Source organism: Antedon mediterranea, chromosome 11, assembly GCF_964355755.1.
Source record: "Antedon mediterranea chromosome 11, ecAntMedi1.1, whole genome shotgun sequence".
NCBI lineage: Eukaryota > Metazoa > Echinodermata > Crinoidea > Comatulida > Antedonidae > Antedon > Antedon mediterranea.
Window position 1 is genome coordinate 14,436,407 of NC_092680.1, and position 20,288 is coordinate 14,456,694.

The window sequence follows — 20,288 nt, forward strand, 5'->3', positions numbered from 1 at the left end:
TGGTACACATCCATGTTGTTCCTTGGGGTCGAATTATCCTATAACAGTTGAGATATTCCCTTCTAAATTAAATGCATACAAATCTGACCCAGGTGCTAGACTATTTTTGCGGATAACCCTTGTGATTGTAAGATCATCATCTTTTTTGTCTTCTTCTTCTTTCTTTCTGTAATTTGTGTGGCTCGCATATCTGTAAAACTTGCAAACATAACATTTTGTAACAACATATTGTCATTCACGTGAAGTTTTGCATCTAAGGTTTTCAAGACGTTTACAAATATGCAATTTTATGAATCTTGTGTCAAAAACGAAATAACATTTTAAAGTGAAACTTAGCAAAAGTGTAATTTATATAATGCACTACCTTTCTGATTAATAAATGCGAAAAATTTTTCTAATCACTTTGCTACGCATTTCATGTCATTTTAAGCATGTGTGCGCACGTAGCGTTGAAAACATTTTTTCGCATGAATTATATTTTTCCAGCCTTTGCTAGTAATTTTACCAAAGTTTAAACCATTTCTCCTTAAATTCACTTCAAATTAGACAATACATGCACGTTTTTGATGAAAAATGGTGAAATGGTAAGGTTTATTTTTATTACATATTCTGGAAGTTGTAGATATCGTATCAAGCATCAATATGGCTAACCGGACATTGTGATGTCATCGTATGGCCATCCAAATATAAAATATAGAATTTTTTTCTCTTTCGTCATAGCTCATCTCATTTAATAGAGCGCATCTCCACTGATCATATGTACCTCAATTTCCGCACTATTTTGATATTGTCTTTTCAATAATTTACAGTTTTAAAAATGTTGACGTCGTCATGTTCAAAAGTGTTAATAACGTGGGTCACTTATTTTCATTATTACAGTAAATATCAATATGTTATAGCTTCTTAGAATGAAAAGTGATACTCATGATTTTCTGGAAGCTGTTGAATTGTAGATACGAATTCATGTACACATTTTGCTCATCGAATGTTGTGATGCCATTATTATGGCCAGTTGAATTACAAAAATCGTATTTTCATATTTTGCTTAATAATTTAAGAGTGCTCATCTTTTCTACGTATCCACTTCTTTACACTGCATGTAGTATGTATACAGTATATTGTGTCTACTGTGTATACACTTAGGACACAAAATAGAGAGCACACTAACATTTTATTTTCTTCAGGTAACAATGGCATAATCGTTTTTCTGTGCACAATATTCTATTTTATTTTATTTATTTATTTTTTTTAATTTCAACAATATTTATGAGGGTGATCCATCCAGCATAACTCCTCCAGAGTTCAAATCTAGTTAATATTTAATAGGAAATTATGTGAAATTCTGTTTTTTTGTTTGTTTGGTCATAATACACACATCCGTCAATTAATCACCTTTTATGTTCCTGGACGGACTCTTAGATCATCTGATGATTTTTTACTCTCTGTTCCACGCATAGCCACTAAAACCTTTGGTCATAGATCGTTTTCTTTTGCAGCACCCACACTATGGAATTCACTCCCCCCCACAAATTAAACACTGCTCTTCTGTTGTCTTATTTTAAAAATTGCTCAAAACTCATTTTTTCGACCACTAACATGCCCAGCGCCTTTGATTTTGTACCTCGGTCTTTGAATTGACGCTTTATAAATATTGATATAATAATAATAATACAATAATAATAATAATACAGTAATAATAATAATAATATAGATCATACAGATCATACTGTATTTATTCATTCACGTTTGTAGATGTTGCAGTGTTTTTAGTATGGGAATGATGTGTTTTACCATTGATACAAACTAAGGACTATTGATCTGTAATTTTTATCTTTATTTACGACTAAAGCAATGTTACCTTTATAGCTTTCACAAAATATTACAGTGCTCAGTTTTGAAAATTAATCTATTTGGAAGATTTCTACCACTTTTTATTTCCATGTTGAATTATAAAATAAAAAAGTAAAAAAAATCATTAAAATGATTCAGCTTCTACATAATGGGTTAATATTGCACATTAGAAACATTTGGCTAAAACAAAAACAAGGTAGCCTCTCTTTGCAAAATGAGTCATTTAAAATGTATCTTGCAAAAAAAAAATATCAAATAGTGTTTAGTACACTATACTGTGTCTTAAAAAAAAAAGCATACAAAAATCTGAATTTGTTAAGACTAATATTGTTGCAAAAAAACCCTCCAAAAACCAAAACAATGTCAACTTCAAATACTGATTTTAATGGTGTTTGTGTTTATGTAAATCTATATCAATCCTATGTAATTATAGGAAACAATGAAGAGCATAATGATACAGCAGATAGCAAAAAGCACATAAATCTATGGATTAGCATAGATGACCAATTCAATTCTTCAATTCAATGCTTTCTATTTTAAGTCTCATTTTTAAAACTTCAAACATGCTTTGCCAACATGGAAATGTATGAGAGCAAGCACAAATGCTATTACTTGAATTAATAGCAGTTAACAGTGAAAAAACAATCACAGCCATTATTCCAACTACTGTAGTGCTAGTGATAGCTATCAATATTTTGTATGCTAAAGCTTATGTTATAGTATGCGCATGTGACACAATTGCAATCAAAATATAACAATCCACAATCAACCAACTATTACAATTGTTTCAATCTTCATCTGTTGAAGAATCGCTATGACAAGAGTGAGTAGAGTAGCATTTACTGAGGTTATACAACTTTTCTAGACTTTCCTTGTAATCATCAGTTTCAAGGCCGTACTGTTCATAAGTGTTGAATTTCTTTATGTCTAATTTGTTTGCTTCCTTGTGTAGTGTTTCTAATGTTGACTGGATGCCTGCTGTTGACTGGAGCGACGTAATCATTGGAACACTTCTTGTAACTATGAAAACAGTAATAAAAATAATGCTGGATTAGCTTAATTTAAATTTAAAGTACAACTAGTTTGATGTACACAGATCTTTAAATGTGGAACAGTAAAAGTAAATGTATACAGTACCTTGTTGTTCTTGTCCTGGTCCAAGAAGGAATCCATCTTTACTTAAATTTGGAGGAAATATCCTAGGATATGGGGTGGCTACTCTTGACGGTTCTTGAACAACATTCCCTGAGCTTAAAAATAAATCCTCAAATGTTAGACAATACAATAAAAAGAGGATGACTGATTTTAAAGGGACAAATATATACAACAATCCAAATTAAAAATAAACTATTTTAACAGAAAAATAAAATATGAAAACTAAGAATAAAAAAAACAATTAAAAACTAAAAGATCTAAGAGCTAAGTGCTCTATAATCTTTCAAGAAATCTACTTTACCACAGGGTGTCATAAACAAAATCTGTATATTTTATTTTGTAAAGAGAAGAGTGTACATACTTCAAAGTTCTTGTGTAAGCAGTCATTAAATACATCTTAAGCATGTCCTCAGCAGTTGAGCAAGAGTCTAAGCTGGTCTTTGGAACACCATTTGATCGCCTATAACAAAAAAAAACCCAACATAATATTGGATCAATTTTTACCTTGTTCCTACCGCAAAATTAACTATCTATATAATACTAATAGGGACTTTTTGATTTGCACATCCACTGTGTGGACTGATTTTATGATTTGCACATCGACTACCAAATTTCAGAACTTGTTCAGTGGCATTTTGCTGTTCGCTCTCTGACTGAGTATGAGTGGATGTATGATGTCATAACACTGAAAAAGTTTACCAATATTATGATAAATAATGAGAGTTAGGCTAGGCCTAAGCTAAAAAGATAGCCTGGCTTAAGCTAAAAAGATAGCCTGGCCTAAGCCTGTGTATTACCACCGGCCCAGCATCAAAAAGTCTAAAAGTGCCTAATATCTCAATGTTCTTACATGTATAACTTTCTTTGTGAGACTCCACGTAAGACGACTGACTGCATAAAAGGAGTGAGATGTAGGTTTGAATGAGGGGTTAGACTTTGCCACATTGGTATATCAGCATGCTTATTAAGTACTTCTGACAACGCTTCATCTTGCGTCATTGCAAATGGAAAGGAAGTATTCAATGTGGCAACCTAAAAAATATAACAATTTAAAAGTTTTGAACATTAACAAATGCTATTACTTGGATTAATAGCAGTTAACAACAACTACTGTGGGCAATGGTAGCTATCAATATTTTGTATGTTAAAGCTTATGTTACAGTGTATTGTTAATATATATTTAAATATAACAATTAATGTTTTGAACAATATTCCAAATAAAAGAAAAATGTTAATAAAGGCTTGATAAAATGACGATAAAAGATAAATTGGTTGAGGGCGCTGAGCTAGCTGACGACCTCGTTGATTTTCTCATGATTTTTTATTTTTTTGCTGTTGTTTTGTTAACTTTTTGATGTCGTATTGTGTTATGTCTGTAATTTTGCTGTTGTTTAGTGGATTTAATCATTGCTTTTTTTCGGTCATTTCGATTGATTTCCTGATTTTCATCTTATTTTCGATGAAATCTGCTAGGCCTATGCCGGACCAAGCCTGCTCTACTTGCTCTACTAACAGTTGTATGCCTTGCTGTTCTCAACTCACGCCTGGTAGCACTAACAGCTGGATTCCTACCAGGCCTAGGCTTCGGCCTAGCAAGAGAGGAAGACGTGGTGGTTCTCATATTCATCGACGTATACCAGTGAGAATTAGTTCTTATGCTTCTTTGCCTAACTCTAATAAAAGAAGGAAAAATATTACTCATTTTCTGCATCGACAACTGATAAACATCCCATTATCAAATAATGTGGGTGCCAAGGATAGACCATCTTCTTGCCAACTACCTTTGTTTTTACTTACCAATGCTCAATCTCTTTGCAATAAACATGATGAATTGAGTTTGTTATTAAACACCCAAGGGGTTGATGTTGGAGTATTTACTGAATCCTGGTATGGACCTCATATATGTAATGCTCAAATTCATGTTCAAGGATATTCATATTTTGGCAAATGTAGAGAGGATCGACGTGGAGGCGGTGTGGCAATTTATGTGAAGGATAACATTGAATGTGCAATCCTTGACATCCCTGTACCACCTGAATTGGAAGTCATTTGGATAAACTTAAAATGTTCTCGTCTACCAAGAGGAATATCATCAATCGTTGTTTGTGCTATCTACATCACAACAGACTCCCCATATCAACTTCTTCTTGAGCGGCATATTTGTGAAACGATTGACCTTATTCGTTCTAGATCACTTCAGACTGGTTTTTGCATTATGGGCGATTTCAACAGAATGAACATTAACTACATTTTACGTAATAACTGTTTAAAACAAATTGTTAATTTTCCAACCCGTGAACTTGCTACATTAGACCTCATCTTGACTAATTTTGAAACTAAATACCATACCCCAGAAGCGATGTCTCCTCTTGGTTTTAGTGACCACATCTGTATTTTATGGAAACCTAAAGTTCAAGCTATCAAAAATGTTGTTAAATCTATAAGTGTTCGTCCCTTATATGATACCAGAATAAGATCGTTTGGCACCTGGATTGTATCTCAGAATTGGAATGATATTTATAGCTGCATTTCTACACAGAGTAAAGTTGATGCTTTCTATTACAAACTGATCACTGCTATTAATAAGTTTTTCCCGTTGAAAAATATTAAAACGCACAATACTGATAAACCTTGGCTAACACAAAATATCAGAAATTCTATTTCTGAACGCCAAAAAGCGTTTAAATCCAATAACTTAACCCATTGGAAAGCTTGCAGAAACAAAGTCAAGAGGGAAATCATTAAAGCTAAAGTAAAATTTAATGTAGATAGAGTTAGACACCTGCAAAAAACTGACCCAGGTAAATGGCACCAACAGGTCAGAGTTATGACAAACACTAAGAAAATTGATCTCAATATACCAGTTCCTGAAATCTCTCCATTGGATCATAAATCCATTGCTAATGTCATCAATGACTTGTTTACTAACATTAGTGCTCACATCCCTTTTCTAAATAAAACTCAACTCCCTGCATTCCTTCCCTCTGACAAACCTGCACCTAAACTTTATCCTTGGGATATTTATAAAAAATTAAGATCTATTAAAGAAAACAAGGCCTGCGGACCAGATTTGGTCCCACCCAAAATTGTTAAATTATTTGCCATGGAGTTTTGTGAACCACTTTGTGATATACTCAAGTGTTCTTTTTCTGAAGGCATTGTCCCTTCTCAGTGGAAAAAGGCAGTTGTAGTCCCTGTGCCCAAGGTTCAGCCTCCTACTATTGACAAACTCAGACCTATCTCCATTACTTCTGTGTTTGCCAAAGTAGCTGAGGAGTTTATCACTGACTGGATCTTACAAGATATAAGTTCAAAAATCGATGTTAACCAGTTTGGAAATGTTAAGGGTTTGTCTACTGCTCATTACCTGACCCACTTGGTGCATTATCTCTGTCAAGGTGCTGAGAATAAGCACAATGTTGGTACCATGGTTCTTACTGATTTCTCCAAGGCCTTTGATCTTATCGACCATACCATCCTTGTTAATAAGATCATTGATATTGGTGTCAGGGGGGCTTTGGTACCATGGTTGTGTGATTTTCTTTTTATGCGTATGCAGTGTGTTAAATATAATGGTACCTTATCTAATTACTCTTACTTAAAAGCTGGTGTCCCACAGGGAACCAAGTTAGGCCCTTTATGTTTCCAGATCATGATCAACGATGCTGGTACAAATGCTAAAACTAAGTATCTGAAATATGTAGATGATCTTACATTTTGTGAAAATCGTAAGCTCTCATTGCCTGGTTTTTTACAAGATGATCTTAATTCTTTTTTCCGCTGGTGTAACGACAACTGTTTAGTGCTTAACCCCAAAAAATGTCAAGCCCTTAAGGTGTGTTTCAGTTCTACCCAACCTTCACACGTTGACATACACTTGGGAACTGATAAGCTCCAATATGTTAATAAAGCCAAGATCCTGGGAGTTTTTTTTCAAGACAACCTTAAATGGGACTGTCATATTGATTCCATCATCACTAAAGCTTCCAGGAAACTTTTCTTTTTACGATCACTAAAACGATTTGGTTTTAACATTGAAGAGCTTAAATTGACCTTTTGTGGTTACATTAAACCAGTTGTTGAGTATGCTGATGTTGTTTGGCATTCTGGCCTGTCTAGTAGATTAAGCGATTGTATTGAAAATGTTCAAAAGAGGGCTTGCCGTATAATGTTAGGCAATGATTACTTTTCTTACTCTGGTGCCCTTGAATTTCTTAAATTAGAGACTTTGGCTCAAAGAAGGGTGGAGCATTGTCGCAAGTTCGCTGAGTATCTCCCCAAAATTAAACAAACAGCTGATTTAATCCCACCGACCAGACATAGCTGTCATGGTAGGAATTTAAGAAATAAAAACAAAATTACCCAGCTGGCGTCTAAAACATCCAGATTTACCAATAGCCCTATACCCTACTTCATCAAATTACTGAATTCTTAATTTTCTCCCCTGCTAGTTTGCGACTGCTCTCCCCTTCTTTGTTGTTTTTTTTTTTTTTCATATTTTTTATATATATTTATATTTTTGATATGACATGTATTTTACACGCAATTTGGCTCTTAGCCACGAGTTGTAATTTTGGTCAATTTTTTGATATTTGAAATAAAAGTGAATAATAATGAATAATAATAAATTTACATTTTTCTAAAGTAAAAACAAGTTTTAGAACTATAAAATAACCATTCATACTGTCATCAATGAGAATAATATTTTCAAAAATCCAATCAATTGTTGTCATGATAAGCAAGAAACAATAACATTTATACAATGATTTTATTGCTCTTTATTGATCATGGTGTCATTGACGAAAACTTTTCAAATATTATTTTATTTAGTAAAAAATGTATACAGTATTTATTTTTTTATTATCATTGTTTATCGAGCATAGTATAAAGAAGTCATAATACATCTATTACTGGCATTTGGATGTTTGGTAGAAAAGTGTGGACAAACAAATTCAGCATGGCTAACATTAAAAATAAAAACATCATTTAAATTATTACCTGAATTTTAATTAGTCTAAACAAAACACAAAACTTTTTTGTTTATTAAAAAAAAAATGAATAAAAGATAAAATGCATTAAAAAAAGTATCTTCTATCTGTCTATATTTTATCTGTATCAATAATAAAAATTTCGGACTTTACCTTTCTTCCCATTGCTGAAAATGTGTCTGTGAGCTGGTGTAAAGGTAGCAGGGCTTCTTGCATTCGTAGACCTAGTGTGGCTGTGTCTAATGCACTCGCTAATATTGCACTTGTATGATAATTCAAATTGGGCTAAAATATTAACAGTTAATAGTTTTTATCATAACCATAAAGTGAATTTTGTAGGATTTTATGAGATCACATCCCGAAAGTAAAATCTCAAACCTTATCATTATAGCAAATAATGGTATCTTAAATTATATAATAAATTAATAACAAAATGTAATAGCTTTCTACAAAATTTCATTCCAGCAGTACTGTATGTTACAAAAATAATTAGGAATTTACATGACTTCCAAAGTTCCTAAAACTACTTTAAATTATAATTGATTGCAATTATAAAGTATATACATGCTTAATGATTTACCTTATATGCTAAATTGTTAAAGTTGGTTGGTAGCCCTGGCTTTCTCCATAGTGTTTCTGCTAAAGATACAGGTGTGAACAATGAGCTATAATCAGCCAAAGATGGAAAGGCTAACGCAGCATTTATTATTCGTTGACTATCATGTTTAGGAATCTAAAAAAAAAATATTATATTATAATATATAATATCGAAACTGACACTAGAACTAAACACCAATTTACTATTGAATTTTGAGTTGGAGACAAAATAGGCAAATTGGTCAAATTCGCATAGACTACTGCAATTCGCTTTTTGTTGGAATGTTGCAAAATAATTTTAATGCTTTACAAACAACACGAATTTGTGCAGCCCGATCTAGATGTACAAGTGCTATAACCTTGCTAAAACGCTATAACGCCATGGGTCTGAACATAGCCGTATTAAAATGATGTTCACAGTACTGATGTTTAAATAGAAGTGAATTTGTGAGATAAATAGCTGTCTTTGTTTACATAAATATGCCCAATATTTATGAGTGTGGGTATAAGACCTTGAATATTTAATTAGATGAGCTGTAGAACTCCATATAATTAATACACTATACTAAAACAAACTATTAAACTGCAAAACTATACAATAAAGGAAGACACTTTTAGTCTCTCACATATATGCAACATATAAAATTCTTACAAGGAATTCAAAGGTAATATCTCAAAGGTACTTGTGTATCCAAATACCGTAGTTATTCATATAATCATTTTAAATAAATGCTCTCCTCGAAAAGCATTTTTTTACAGTATTTTATCACTTCTCGATATTAATTGCGTTAGGTTTTTTATTTGATTACACCATTGCACCATTGTTACCATATTACACCCAAAACCTAAATGCCTCTTTCTCAAACAAATGCTCCTAAAAACCCTCCTGAATAATAAGCAGGTATATTGCATGCAACAGAGATCAAATTAAGAATCGTTAACTTACCCCTTCTGAAAATGTAGAGGGCGACACACCAACTGTGAAGATACCTTTACTACCATACTCATCAGACAGACTTTCTAGTAAACTGCTTCCAAATCCAGAAAAACCATTGTAAAAATCCACTAGTACTTGGAAACCCTACAAGTACAAAACAATTATTATAATCTTTCTTTTTAACAATTTGAATGGGGTCAATGTTTCCAAAATTCCTTCATTCAATGATTACAATAACAAAACATTTCGTTCCATAACACACCTTCAAGTTTACTCTTGAATGAAGTTACCAGTTTACATACTGTTGTTTGGTTTTGGTCATCAAAAAACTTATTGAATCCGGTGTAAAAAGGAAGTGCTACAGAATTTTAATCTCAGAGCAATCATAGATGGCCTCCATCCTCCAAAAAAACAAAATAGGTATCCTATCCTATTCTATATTTCAATCTTAATCAAAAGTAGCCTAGACCAGGTCTAACTTTCATTCAATCTGAATGAAATTTCAAGTATCTTATAAAAACAAATAATAAATGTTTTTATATTCGTGCTCGTACAAATAATTTTAAGCGCCTTGAGCACTTTAGTGGATATGTGCGCTGTATAAATCTTATTATTATTATTATTATAATTTCATTAGGTGAAATATGAAAGGTCATATTCTCACTTGGCTATCGCCTTGTGAAAGTATAACCTTTCATCTTTTCTCTCTTGAAATTATTTGTACCATCACAGTAATAAACATTCACAATTTGTATACTTATATTATACTGTATATTCTTGTATGATTCTTAGTAGAATCTACACTTTATGATCATATGATTCTCTTTCAACCAATCGCCAGATGGCATATTCAAGTGCTACTGTCTATTACCTTCACTTCTGCTGCCTCTCGGTTATGGAATGACCTACCCGCCTCTATTAGATCATGTTCGTCTACTATCGCCTTTAAATCTGCCTTGAAAACTCATCTTTTTCTTCAGATTGAGCTCTGTCATACACCACGCCTTTGATCACTTATTGCTGGAATTGGCGCATTACAAATTCATACTATTCATACTATTATTATTATTATTATTACCTGTAGATGATCACATTCTTCTGTGTAAAAATGAAGATGGTTTTCCATTTGATCAGACACTTTGCCATTCTTCCAAAGGTTTGTTCCTTGACTAAATATTTCAAATGGTTCCAACTCACTAAAGAAAAACAATATTGGATTTTAATATTTAGCTTATATCAACCTTATTGTAGATTTAGTCTATCTGAAGCATTTGGTCAACCATCTCTAGGTTTTGAAACAGCTTTTATTTAGCTGCCATTCAGGCACTGAATGCTTGTCAGTATACCGTACTAGAGTTTATTTATCTGTTCTTATATATCTCAGAGCAAACATAATTTCTATGTACAGTATATTTTATATACAAATGACAATAAATTGAAGTAATTTTCCACTGATGAATGAATTAATATAAAAATTTCTAGTTTAGCATATTAGAGTGATGTGACACTTTGTTTTTTATTTATCTGTTCTTATATATCTCAGAGCTAACATAATTTCTATGTACAGTATATTTTATATACAAATGACAATAAATGGAAGCTGGGTAGAGGTGGGCAGCTACCACCACTTTTTTTCCAATGTCCATGCCTCAGGAGGAGGTGGTTAGCCGAGTGGAGTTGGATAGCCGAGTGGTTAGGACACTTGACTGTCGTACAGATAGACCCGGGTTCAATGCCCGACAACTCCCAGTCCACTCAGCTGTAAAATGAGTACCTGGTTGAAAATACTAGGAAGAAAAAAGGCGGTGTGGAAAGGAACTGGCCACCCTACCACATAATGCCGAGGCTTAGTACAATGAGCTCCTAACAGCTCATTCCCCTACGTTCAGAGAACACTCACCTTTACCTTTACCCACCACTTTATTTGACACCCAATACCTATTACTTCATAATGCATTATGGATTAGCGTTTGCCCATTCTGATAGCGTTATGCAGCCTAGTTCAGACACAAAAATATGTACGTCACGTATATAACACTACCGTAACATTGTGGACCTGTGGTGGAATGCATTATCGCTAGTTTTACTACTAATAATTATGACTACCGTATGTTAATTTTGAAATTAGGAATAATAATTAGAAAAGTAATACACACCTTTGATGTGCATATTCCTTGATAATAGCTACTGATTTTGGATGGAGATGACACCGAAGAAAATCAGACCAGACCTCAACAGAATCATCAAGGTTGTATGTTCTTTCTTCTATACTTAATGGAATAGATTGCTCTTGGTTTAGTTCATCTTCATTCATCTCTGTTGTGTCAGCCTCTTGTGAGGAATCATCATCCTCATTGCTTGCAGTGCTCCCAATCAGGTCCTTTTAAAAAGAATCTTTACATAATAAGATATTGCAAAGGATTGCCGATAATGTATATATATACCAATTTGATAATCAGTGTAATTGGTAACTAGTAATTTAAATTTTACTCACATCTTGCTTTTCAAGATCCAGGAGAAATTGATTTTTGGGAAGAGAGGAAGAATTATGCAATGTCACATCACCAGCCCTTAAAAAGCAAAAAGACACAAGTTTTAATAACAATACCCTAACTGTTTATACTAAAATAGTTTCTTACCTGATCATATTATTATCCCTTTTAAACCGCCAGTAAAAATGCGGAGTTGATCCGGAATTGTATAGCCAGAGTCGTACCTGAGACGCAAAAATGCGGAAACGTAGGCCGGTTTAAACGTCGTGAAAGGTTACCCGGGCCGCTGAACCACCCGGGTAATCGATGCGGAATGTATTCAGCTTCAAGTCAACCCATGCAGGTTATTGGATCCCAGATGTAGAGACAATTGAACGAAAAAATTATGAAAGAGGTTCATACTTATAAGGCCGTATCCCTACTCCAACCCTTAAAAACGCAGTAACTTAGCAGCTCTAATTCTCCCAGAGAATTTGTTTTCCATATTTCAAATTAAGTTCCATTTGCATCGTAGCAGCCCTATTTTTCCAAATGTTCTTACCTCAGCCCCAGTGGCCATGGTGGGCCGAGGTCCTAGAGACTCTTATACATTTTTATTTCAAATGGTCTATTTGATTGCCATTTCCGGCCATCGAGCAGCTCTATTTTTCAAAATTTCTTACCTCAGATATCAGCTGTGTAAATGCTCATTAGCATATTATGCATATGTATGAGTTAGCTCTACCGGCCTAATTTTTTTTTAGCTATCGAGTTGGGAAAAATGATAAACTTATTTTGCTTTTTTCTAAGCAAAATTAATAATTTTTTCTGATTTTTTTCCGCGAAATGGAACAACTTTATTATAACTACAAAATGTTCAATTCAAAATTTGATGTTATTGATCTTCATTTTTCATGTTTTGAGGGACAATATATCTTTAAAAAATATAACTCCTTGATTGAATTTTTTTGATTGAATTTATTTGGTTCATACATAAAATACATTATTTGGCGGAGGTAATTAAATCTATAAACATCTGTTTTTGTTTTTCTAATAGTAACCCCTTGGATTACAATTACATTAGTGGGTCATTATCATTATTGACTTTTAGGATGAGTAACTAATAGATAGGGGCTACTAAGTAATAGGTTACTATTAGGTTTTCAGTAGGTGGTGGTCTAAACTTGCTTCCAAAGTAATCGTAAGTAGTAGAAGTAAGTAATAGGTTACTATTAGGTTTTCAGTAGGTTGTGGTCTAAACTTGCTTCCAAAGTAATCGTAAGTAGTAGAAGTAGAAAATATAAAACAAGTCAATTTACCATCTAACATCTGAGGATTCTTCCAGAGTATTGCAATCATAGAGAATTCCTTCAACACTTAGAGTTTTCAAACTATCCTTCAGGTCTATAGCTATTAGACGGGGAGTGTATGTCACCTCATTCTGTAAAAACATACAAATACACTACCTACTACTATTAACTATTTTTAATAAATGTTTTAATGTAATATTTATTTTTTATTTCATACTACAGCAAGTAATTCACAAATTACAGAATGTACTGTATAAACAATTTTATAATTTACTGTCCTTATAAAACTAATACCTTTTTCACAATTCCATAAATTGTTACAAATTGTAACCAGGTTTGACATGTTTTGACACACTTATACGCAAACCTTGTGAATTCTCGGGATTTAATTACTATGATTGGTCAGTTAATATCAGGGCAATACACGCCTGCGCAGTAAGAACTTGGAACATCTAGGAAAAAAACATAGGCCTCTTGTTGGTATGTTTAACTTCCGAGATTTTACAAGGGACCCGTGTGAAATCTGGGGAGATTTTCCACAAAACTGTCTTCACACTATGCAAACCTGGTTACAAGTTGTTACATTTTGCAGTTATGAAAAGGGTTCACCGTATTGTTTCTAATAAAAGCCCCGGGGCGTTAGGGAGATGTTACGCCAGTAGCGTTAATAGCCCTAGCAGGAGAGGGTAGATTTAATAACGCTGATCCAGTGATGCAGTGATTTTAACCAAAGAAAAGAAACTACCACGCTTAGCAGACAGCAACTACAGCAACTACAGCACATACCTGTACCCTAGTATACGACAGCGAAATAGCTATGTCAAATGTATTTTCAGATTTTCAATTTTAAAGAACAGTAAATTTGGCGTCAGTGATATGATATTTTCATAAATTAAATCAATTTATCAGATAATTTTCTGTGTAATAATTACGTTTTAAATTATTTTTTAATTAAAATGCAATTCCACAAGTAGTAAGAACAAATCAGTATATTTAAAGGTAAATAAAAATAATAAAAAAACGATGTAAACTTTCATGCATTGTCATGAATGTATACATATAGTTCTATCTGTTTTGACCTGATCAGGGTGTTTTAAATGCAAGGCATTGGAATGTGGATCGAAGTAGTAAAAGTCAAAGAAGTACCTGTATATGGCCTAGCTTATTACAATTAGCCTAGTTTGGTCATTAATAAAAGGTAGAGTAGGCACTCTACAAACATCGCTAGTGGGTACATTATTGTTTTACACATGCAATTCTATTGAGCACCACAAATTACAATATGGAAAAAATCTCAGACGGGGCGTTTATTTAGAAACAATACAGTAAATCTGATTTGAGGCTTCAAACCGTTATTTTCTCGCATCTATAACAAAATGTTGCAAGTTACCATAATTGTTTTTCCTTCTCTGTACAGTACGTCATGATTGATTTCTTTTACTTGTGATGATGCTTGATTGATGTCATAACAAAACGTTGATTCCTAAAACAATCAAATCCATATTTAAATCGTGTGATTAACGACAACAAGGATGTGTACACTTATATAGTAAACCCTACTAATTGTGCATTTATCTAGTTTGAGTTATTTGAGGTATAGTGGCTAGGTGAATTCGGTTTGTTTTTGGTTATTTTCGGTTGTTTTTGGTAATTAGACTGACCCGTATCTGGTGGTGGATTTTTTAGACAGTTACTTTAAACTTTTCTTGCCAGAATAATGAAAATCAAAATATTAAATTACTGTACCTTTAAGAAGTATATAATACGGTACACTATCTTTAGACATCACAATGTAAATCGTATATTGATGGATTCCAGTTCAATGTATTTTCCTTTTTTTTAACGCCGTGGGTACCGTTAACTTCTGTTTGCTAAAGGTACCGTGGTACGATATAATTGCATTACGTCATAATCAGCCAATGTACGTGTACGTCATCGTATAATAAGGACTTTGGATTTTTTTTCATATCGCGTCTGTAGAGAATGCCCGTCGCCGGCGCCAGGTTGGATGTGTGCGATGTTTCTGTGACTCAGCCCCGGGGCTAGACCTAGCAATGTTGAATCCAGAAGTTTAATAACAGGCGACAACGTCGAAAAACATGCTGAGTGTAGGGGTCAGTCTAATTACCGAAAACAACCGAAAACAACCGAAAACAAACCGAAAAAAAAATTTTAAAAATCTAAATACCGAAAACAAATTTTGTATAATATTTTTTTTAATGTCGCCCTCTATTGATGGGTGTTTCTAAAGCTAAGACCATACAGAGGTGCAAAAGCCAAGGAAGACCCTAAGAAATTGTAGTGTGCACAAAATACAACTCAAAATCGTACAAATTCAATGAAATAGATTACATTTACTTACAAAATCTATAAACCCATTTCGTTTTTAGTCTTTTAAAAAACAAAGCATGATTTTATCTAACTTTGCGTTTTTTCGTCCCCGGTTTTCGTCACTTATTAAGTGAATACTGAAGCGATTAAGGATAAAAACGTTATTTACTCGACTACAGTAATTTTACTGAATAGATTTTATTGTGAATCCTTTTATAGTGAGCTTGTTTTAAGTATACTTTATAGTCCCTAGTATCTTTGTATAATTATCTTTGAAAATCTATAATTAAATCGATCATGATTAACCATAGTCAATTTACTTTCTATACTATGGATTAACATATTCACAATTATTGTAAGGAGTAATGCGCTGGTTTCTGGATCAAAAATCGAAAGACTAAAATTAAAATATTTTTATAGATTCTGTAAGTAAATGCGATGTTATCATTGATTGATTGCATGATTTTTAGTTGTATTTATTTTGTGCACACTACCATCGTAGGGTCTTCCTTGGCTTTTGCGCGCGCGGTTTTGTCTCTGTTATGGTCTTAGATTTAGAAACACCCATCAATAGAGGGCGACATTAAAAAAATATTATACAAATTAGTTTTCGGTATTTAGATTATTTTATTTTGTTTTCGGTTTGTTTTCGGTTGTTTATGGTTGTTTGTGGTTGTTTTCGGTTGTTTAGGGTTGTTTTCGGTTATTTTCGGTAATTAGACTGCCCGGAGTGTAGTAATATAGGAAATTAGAAAGTTCATGTGGTTGGTTGATGTTACATAAATTTAGTGTTTAAAACATGCACTCAATCTCAAATATTATTTCATTATACAACATTTAGTTGTATAATCTTATATGTTGATAGCCAAATTAGAAGTAAAGGAATTATATTTCAATGTTGGAAATTGTGTTGCGTCTAGGCCAGTGGTGGCGCCAGCGGGGGGGCTACGGGGGCTCTAGCCCCCTCGTCGGGGAGCCTAGCCCCCCCGTCGGGGAACACGGGTACTTTTTGTCGGGGAATATAATATACAGTAAAAAGCGTTCGCGTTCACTTCGTAGCTAGCTTCAGCGCCTAGAAAACCACGACGTTTCATTGACCGTGAGAGTACGTCAGAGTGATATTATGCACTTTATATGCATTCATTATTGCCAGCGATCTAACTTACTACTAAACAATAGTTAGGTTCGCACTTGTCTGGCGGTATCCCTTTGTACGAATCGTTCAACGTTGGGTCGAGACGCGTGATATCAAGTTCCATCCAGGGACCAAAATGTGTAATGTAGTTATTTTCCAGGCGAAGTTTACCGACGGTTACCGAAGGGAACACGGGTACTTTTTGTCGGGGAATATAATATACAGTAAAAAGCGTTCGCGTTCACTTCGTAGCTAGCTTCAGCGCCTAGAAAACCGCGACGTTTCATTGACTGTGAGAGAGTACTGTACGTCAGAGTGATATTATGCACTTTATATGCATCCATTATTGCCAGCGATCTAACTTACTACTAAACAATAGCTAGGTTCGCACTTGTCTGGCGGTATCCCTTTGTACGAATCGTTCAACGTTGGGTCGAGACGCGTGATATCATGTTCCATCCAGGAACCAAAAATGTGTACTGTAGTTATTTTCCAGGCGAAGTTTACTGACGGTTACGTCGTGTACTGCGTCGACGTACGCTACACTACAGCAAAAACAAATTATGTTAATTGTTCGTATGTTCACCAATTTTTTAATTTACAAGTAACCTTCTCTACCGTGGGGCACCTAAAATAAATTTTTCATCCATTACTAAACAAAAAAACATGCCATTTTCGCTTAGCCAACATCTTATTATAGCTAAGTTATTACATTTTCAATGTCCTGTATGTCATGAATTTCTCACCACTCGGAAGTCCAGATGGTGGTACGCACGCATACACTTGGGAGGAATAAACTTATTTCCCCGACTGAAAAAGGTCTACGCTTGCGTTTTTTAAGCCTCTAGGCCTGATGTTTCCAAAGTATAAAATGCAATTTTTTGAAGACCTGCAGCTCTAGTTTTAAACAGTTTCTTAGCTCAGCCCCAATAATAAAGCTGGTCATATTTCGAAGTACAAGAAGTGCATTTTCCGGGACCTAACATCTCTATTTTTCAAACATTTCTTAGCTCAGTCACAAACATGATAGGGACTTATATATTTTGTTTCATGTTTTGAAGTATAATATTAATAAGTCCAATTTCCGGGACCTCCAACTCTATTTTTCTAAATTTTCTTTGAACTTTTATTTTTTAAATTGAAAAATATGGATTGAAACAGTCATCGCGCATCGTTTTTTTGCACGCAGTATTTTATTTATGCATTATAAAAAATGGAAAAAATGGCTACCCTAAATCTGATTAAAATGACAACAAATGACGCTAGAACGCGTTGCTTCCGGGAGCTTCGCCCCCCCTGGACCCCCACTGGGGGCCCTTAGCGGCCCCCTGACCCCCAGCCTAGTGATGCTCGCTTCGCTCGCATAGCCCCCTCGTCGGGGAATGTAGCCCCCGCGTCGGGAAGATCCTGGCGCCACCCCTGGTCTAGGCCTAGTTCATTCGTCCATCCCATAGTAGACTCATGAGAGTTTTACTTTTATTCCAAATGGCCTATGTAGGCCTATATTTTTTTATTAAACTTTGTTTACAAACAACAAGCAAATGCGGACAATAAAGGGCTGAGTCACAGAAATCAGCGCACACATTGCAAATGGGACGAAACGTCTTCATTTATCATACCATATTTAACAAACAGTTAACCTGCCCATCAGAATCAATACAGTAACAAATGATCTCAAAAGGAGAGGCTTAAAATAAATTTACCTGAATATTCCAAAAATGTGTTCCAACAAAATTAGAAAAGTGTCCGCATTGTATAGTTATCAATTCTCTTGATTCCATTATCTAAATTAGTAATGCCGAATGGAAATAATAGCTAACTAATCTCTTTTCTCTATTTATTAGGTAGCCGGCTAGACCCGTAGTAGCCACTAGATGTAATCAAAGAAGAAGAAGAAATGAGTAATCCACGATTTTTGCATTAGAAATTTGTAACAGACAATGATGCCTGCCCTCATAAGGGCGGATGTATACATACTAAGAGCCTGTTCACACACGTATGGCGTGTGAACTAGGCGGTGACGTTATTAACGCAACCCACTACGCCACGTCCGTGGCGTTATTAACGTCAGTGACGCTTGAATGATTTTGACCCTCTTTCAAGATATTTACCAATTAATTCCTGTTTTTTTACTGAGGGCCTAAATTGTATTGCTGATATTAAAACAAGCTATTTAGCTGCTCCCTGCCCTTCGATCTAAAAGCGGATGAATTGTTTAGGATTAAATAAAGTAAATAGTGTCCAAAAGCACAGTGTTTTTGGGAAAGAATTGATTTAGAAATTAAGTGCTGACTATATTTCCAGAAATGGTAAAGAAACAATCACCAAGACAGTGTAAAATCTAAAAAGGAACCAAGAGTTTAAAACGTAAACGATACATTGGACTTCTTTGTTTAACGCCATTCATTAATACCGAACGGCGTACGTGTGAACACCTGACCATTTTAATCCGTACTGGATTCTACCGCTTGCGTAAGTCACGCCAGTTTTACGCCGTACGTATGAACGTACCCTAAAGAACACTTGATTTAATCATGGATTAAGGAGGAATAGAAGGATATGTATTGACGGTGACATCATAGTCAATAGAATTATGGTGAAATCAAACGGTTTTCCAAAGCGACGCTCATTAAACTCTGTGTCTCTAGCCGCGGCCCTTTATAGAACGCTGCGAATCAACTGTTACATTTTGTTGAGAACAAAACGTAGCCATGTAGAAATCGTATGCGCTGCGCAGTCTGATTGTTCTATTGACATGCGTGCGTCGATAATTAATTGTCAACAACAATATTGCTGAACAATTCTGTTTTAATTTCATCACAATCGGACTACGAAAAGTTCACTTTCTTACGACCGTTAATTTTAAGTAGTTGGTAATATTAATAAAATATGAAATTTTTATATTTGAATTATCATATTGGCCTGCCACCTCCTGTCATTAAAATTGTGTTAATCTATAGAATATTAAATTATGCATTTTACCATGTATGTTGTTACCGTCTGTTTTGCAGTACAACAAACGTGTTTGTAGCTAAGTTTCTTCATAAATCTCTTGTTAAATATATTCTTTATCTATTCAGTAACGACAAATGTTTTTCATGTTGTATAGGCCTATAATTAATAATATACCACTTACCACTTGCTTGTAGTGAAATTAGCCTAAATCAGAAACAGCATTAAGACACACACAAATATATATTATTTTTTCCCGGAGAAATCTTATGTAGGAGAATTTTACAGTAGGCGGAGGTATGCACTCTCGGAGTGGCTTTCTAGTTGCTCATGTTTCCACCTCACGCACGCCGCTCCTGCCAGATATAAGATTGACCACCATTTTACGATATTTCCAAACACCAAATACAGTGATAAAACTAGGCTAGGTTATGTTTCTTACTAATTAGTTTTCTTATATATAGGCAATAACTAGATGATTCGGCCGAAGTGTTTATGCTGACGGGACAATTTGGTCTGGAGAAATCAGAAAAAAAAGAGAATCTATTTTTATTCTGATTT

General features: G+C 34.2%; 1 protein-coding gene across 1 annotated transcript; it reads right to left on the reverse strand.

The window, feature by feature from the left end:
* Positions 1–1,829: 1,829 nt before the first annotated feature.
* LOC140062399 (protein misato homolog 1-like) lies at positions 1,830–18,649 on the reverse strand. The gene is made up of 13 exons (XM_072108604.1): positions 18,479–18,649; positions 14,700–14,792; positions 13,319–13,440; positions 12,023–12,098; positions 11,685–11,908; positions 10,607–10,724; positions 9,538–9,672; positions 8,575–8,727; positions 8,148–8,279; positions 3,857–4,038; positions 3,368–3,466; positions 2,989–3,101; positions 1,830–2,871 (listed from the first exon to the last, which is right to left on the reverse strand). Exons 1-13 carry the CDS (start codon positions 18,554–18,556, stop codon positions 2,639–2,641), a joined length of 1,758 nt encoding a protein of 585 aa, XP_071964705.1. The 5' UTR covers positions 18,557–18,649; the 3' UTR covers positions 1,830–2,638.
* Between the last annotated feature and the right edge of the window lie 1,639 nt (positions 18,650–20,288).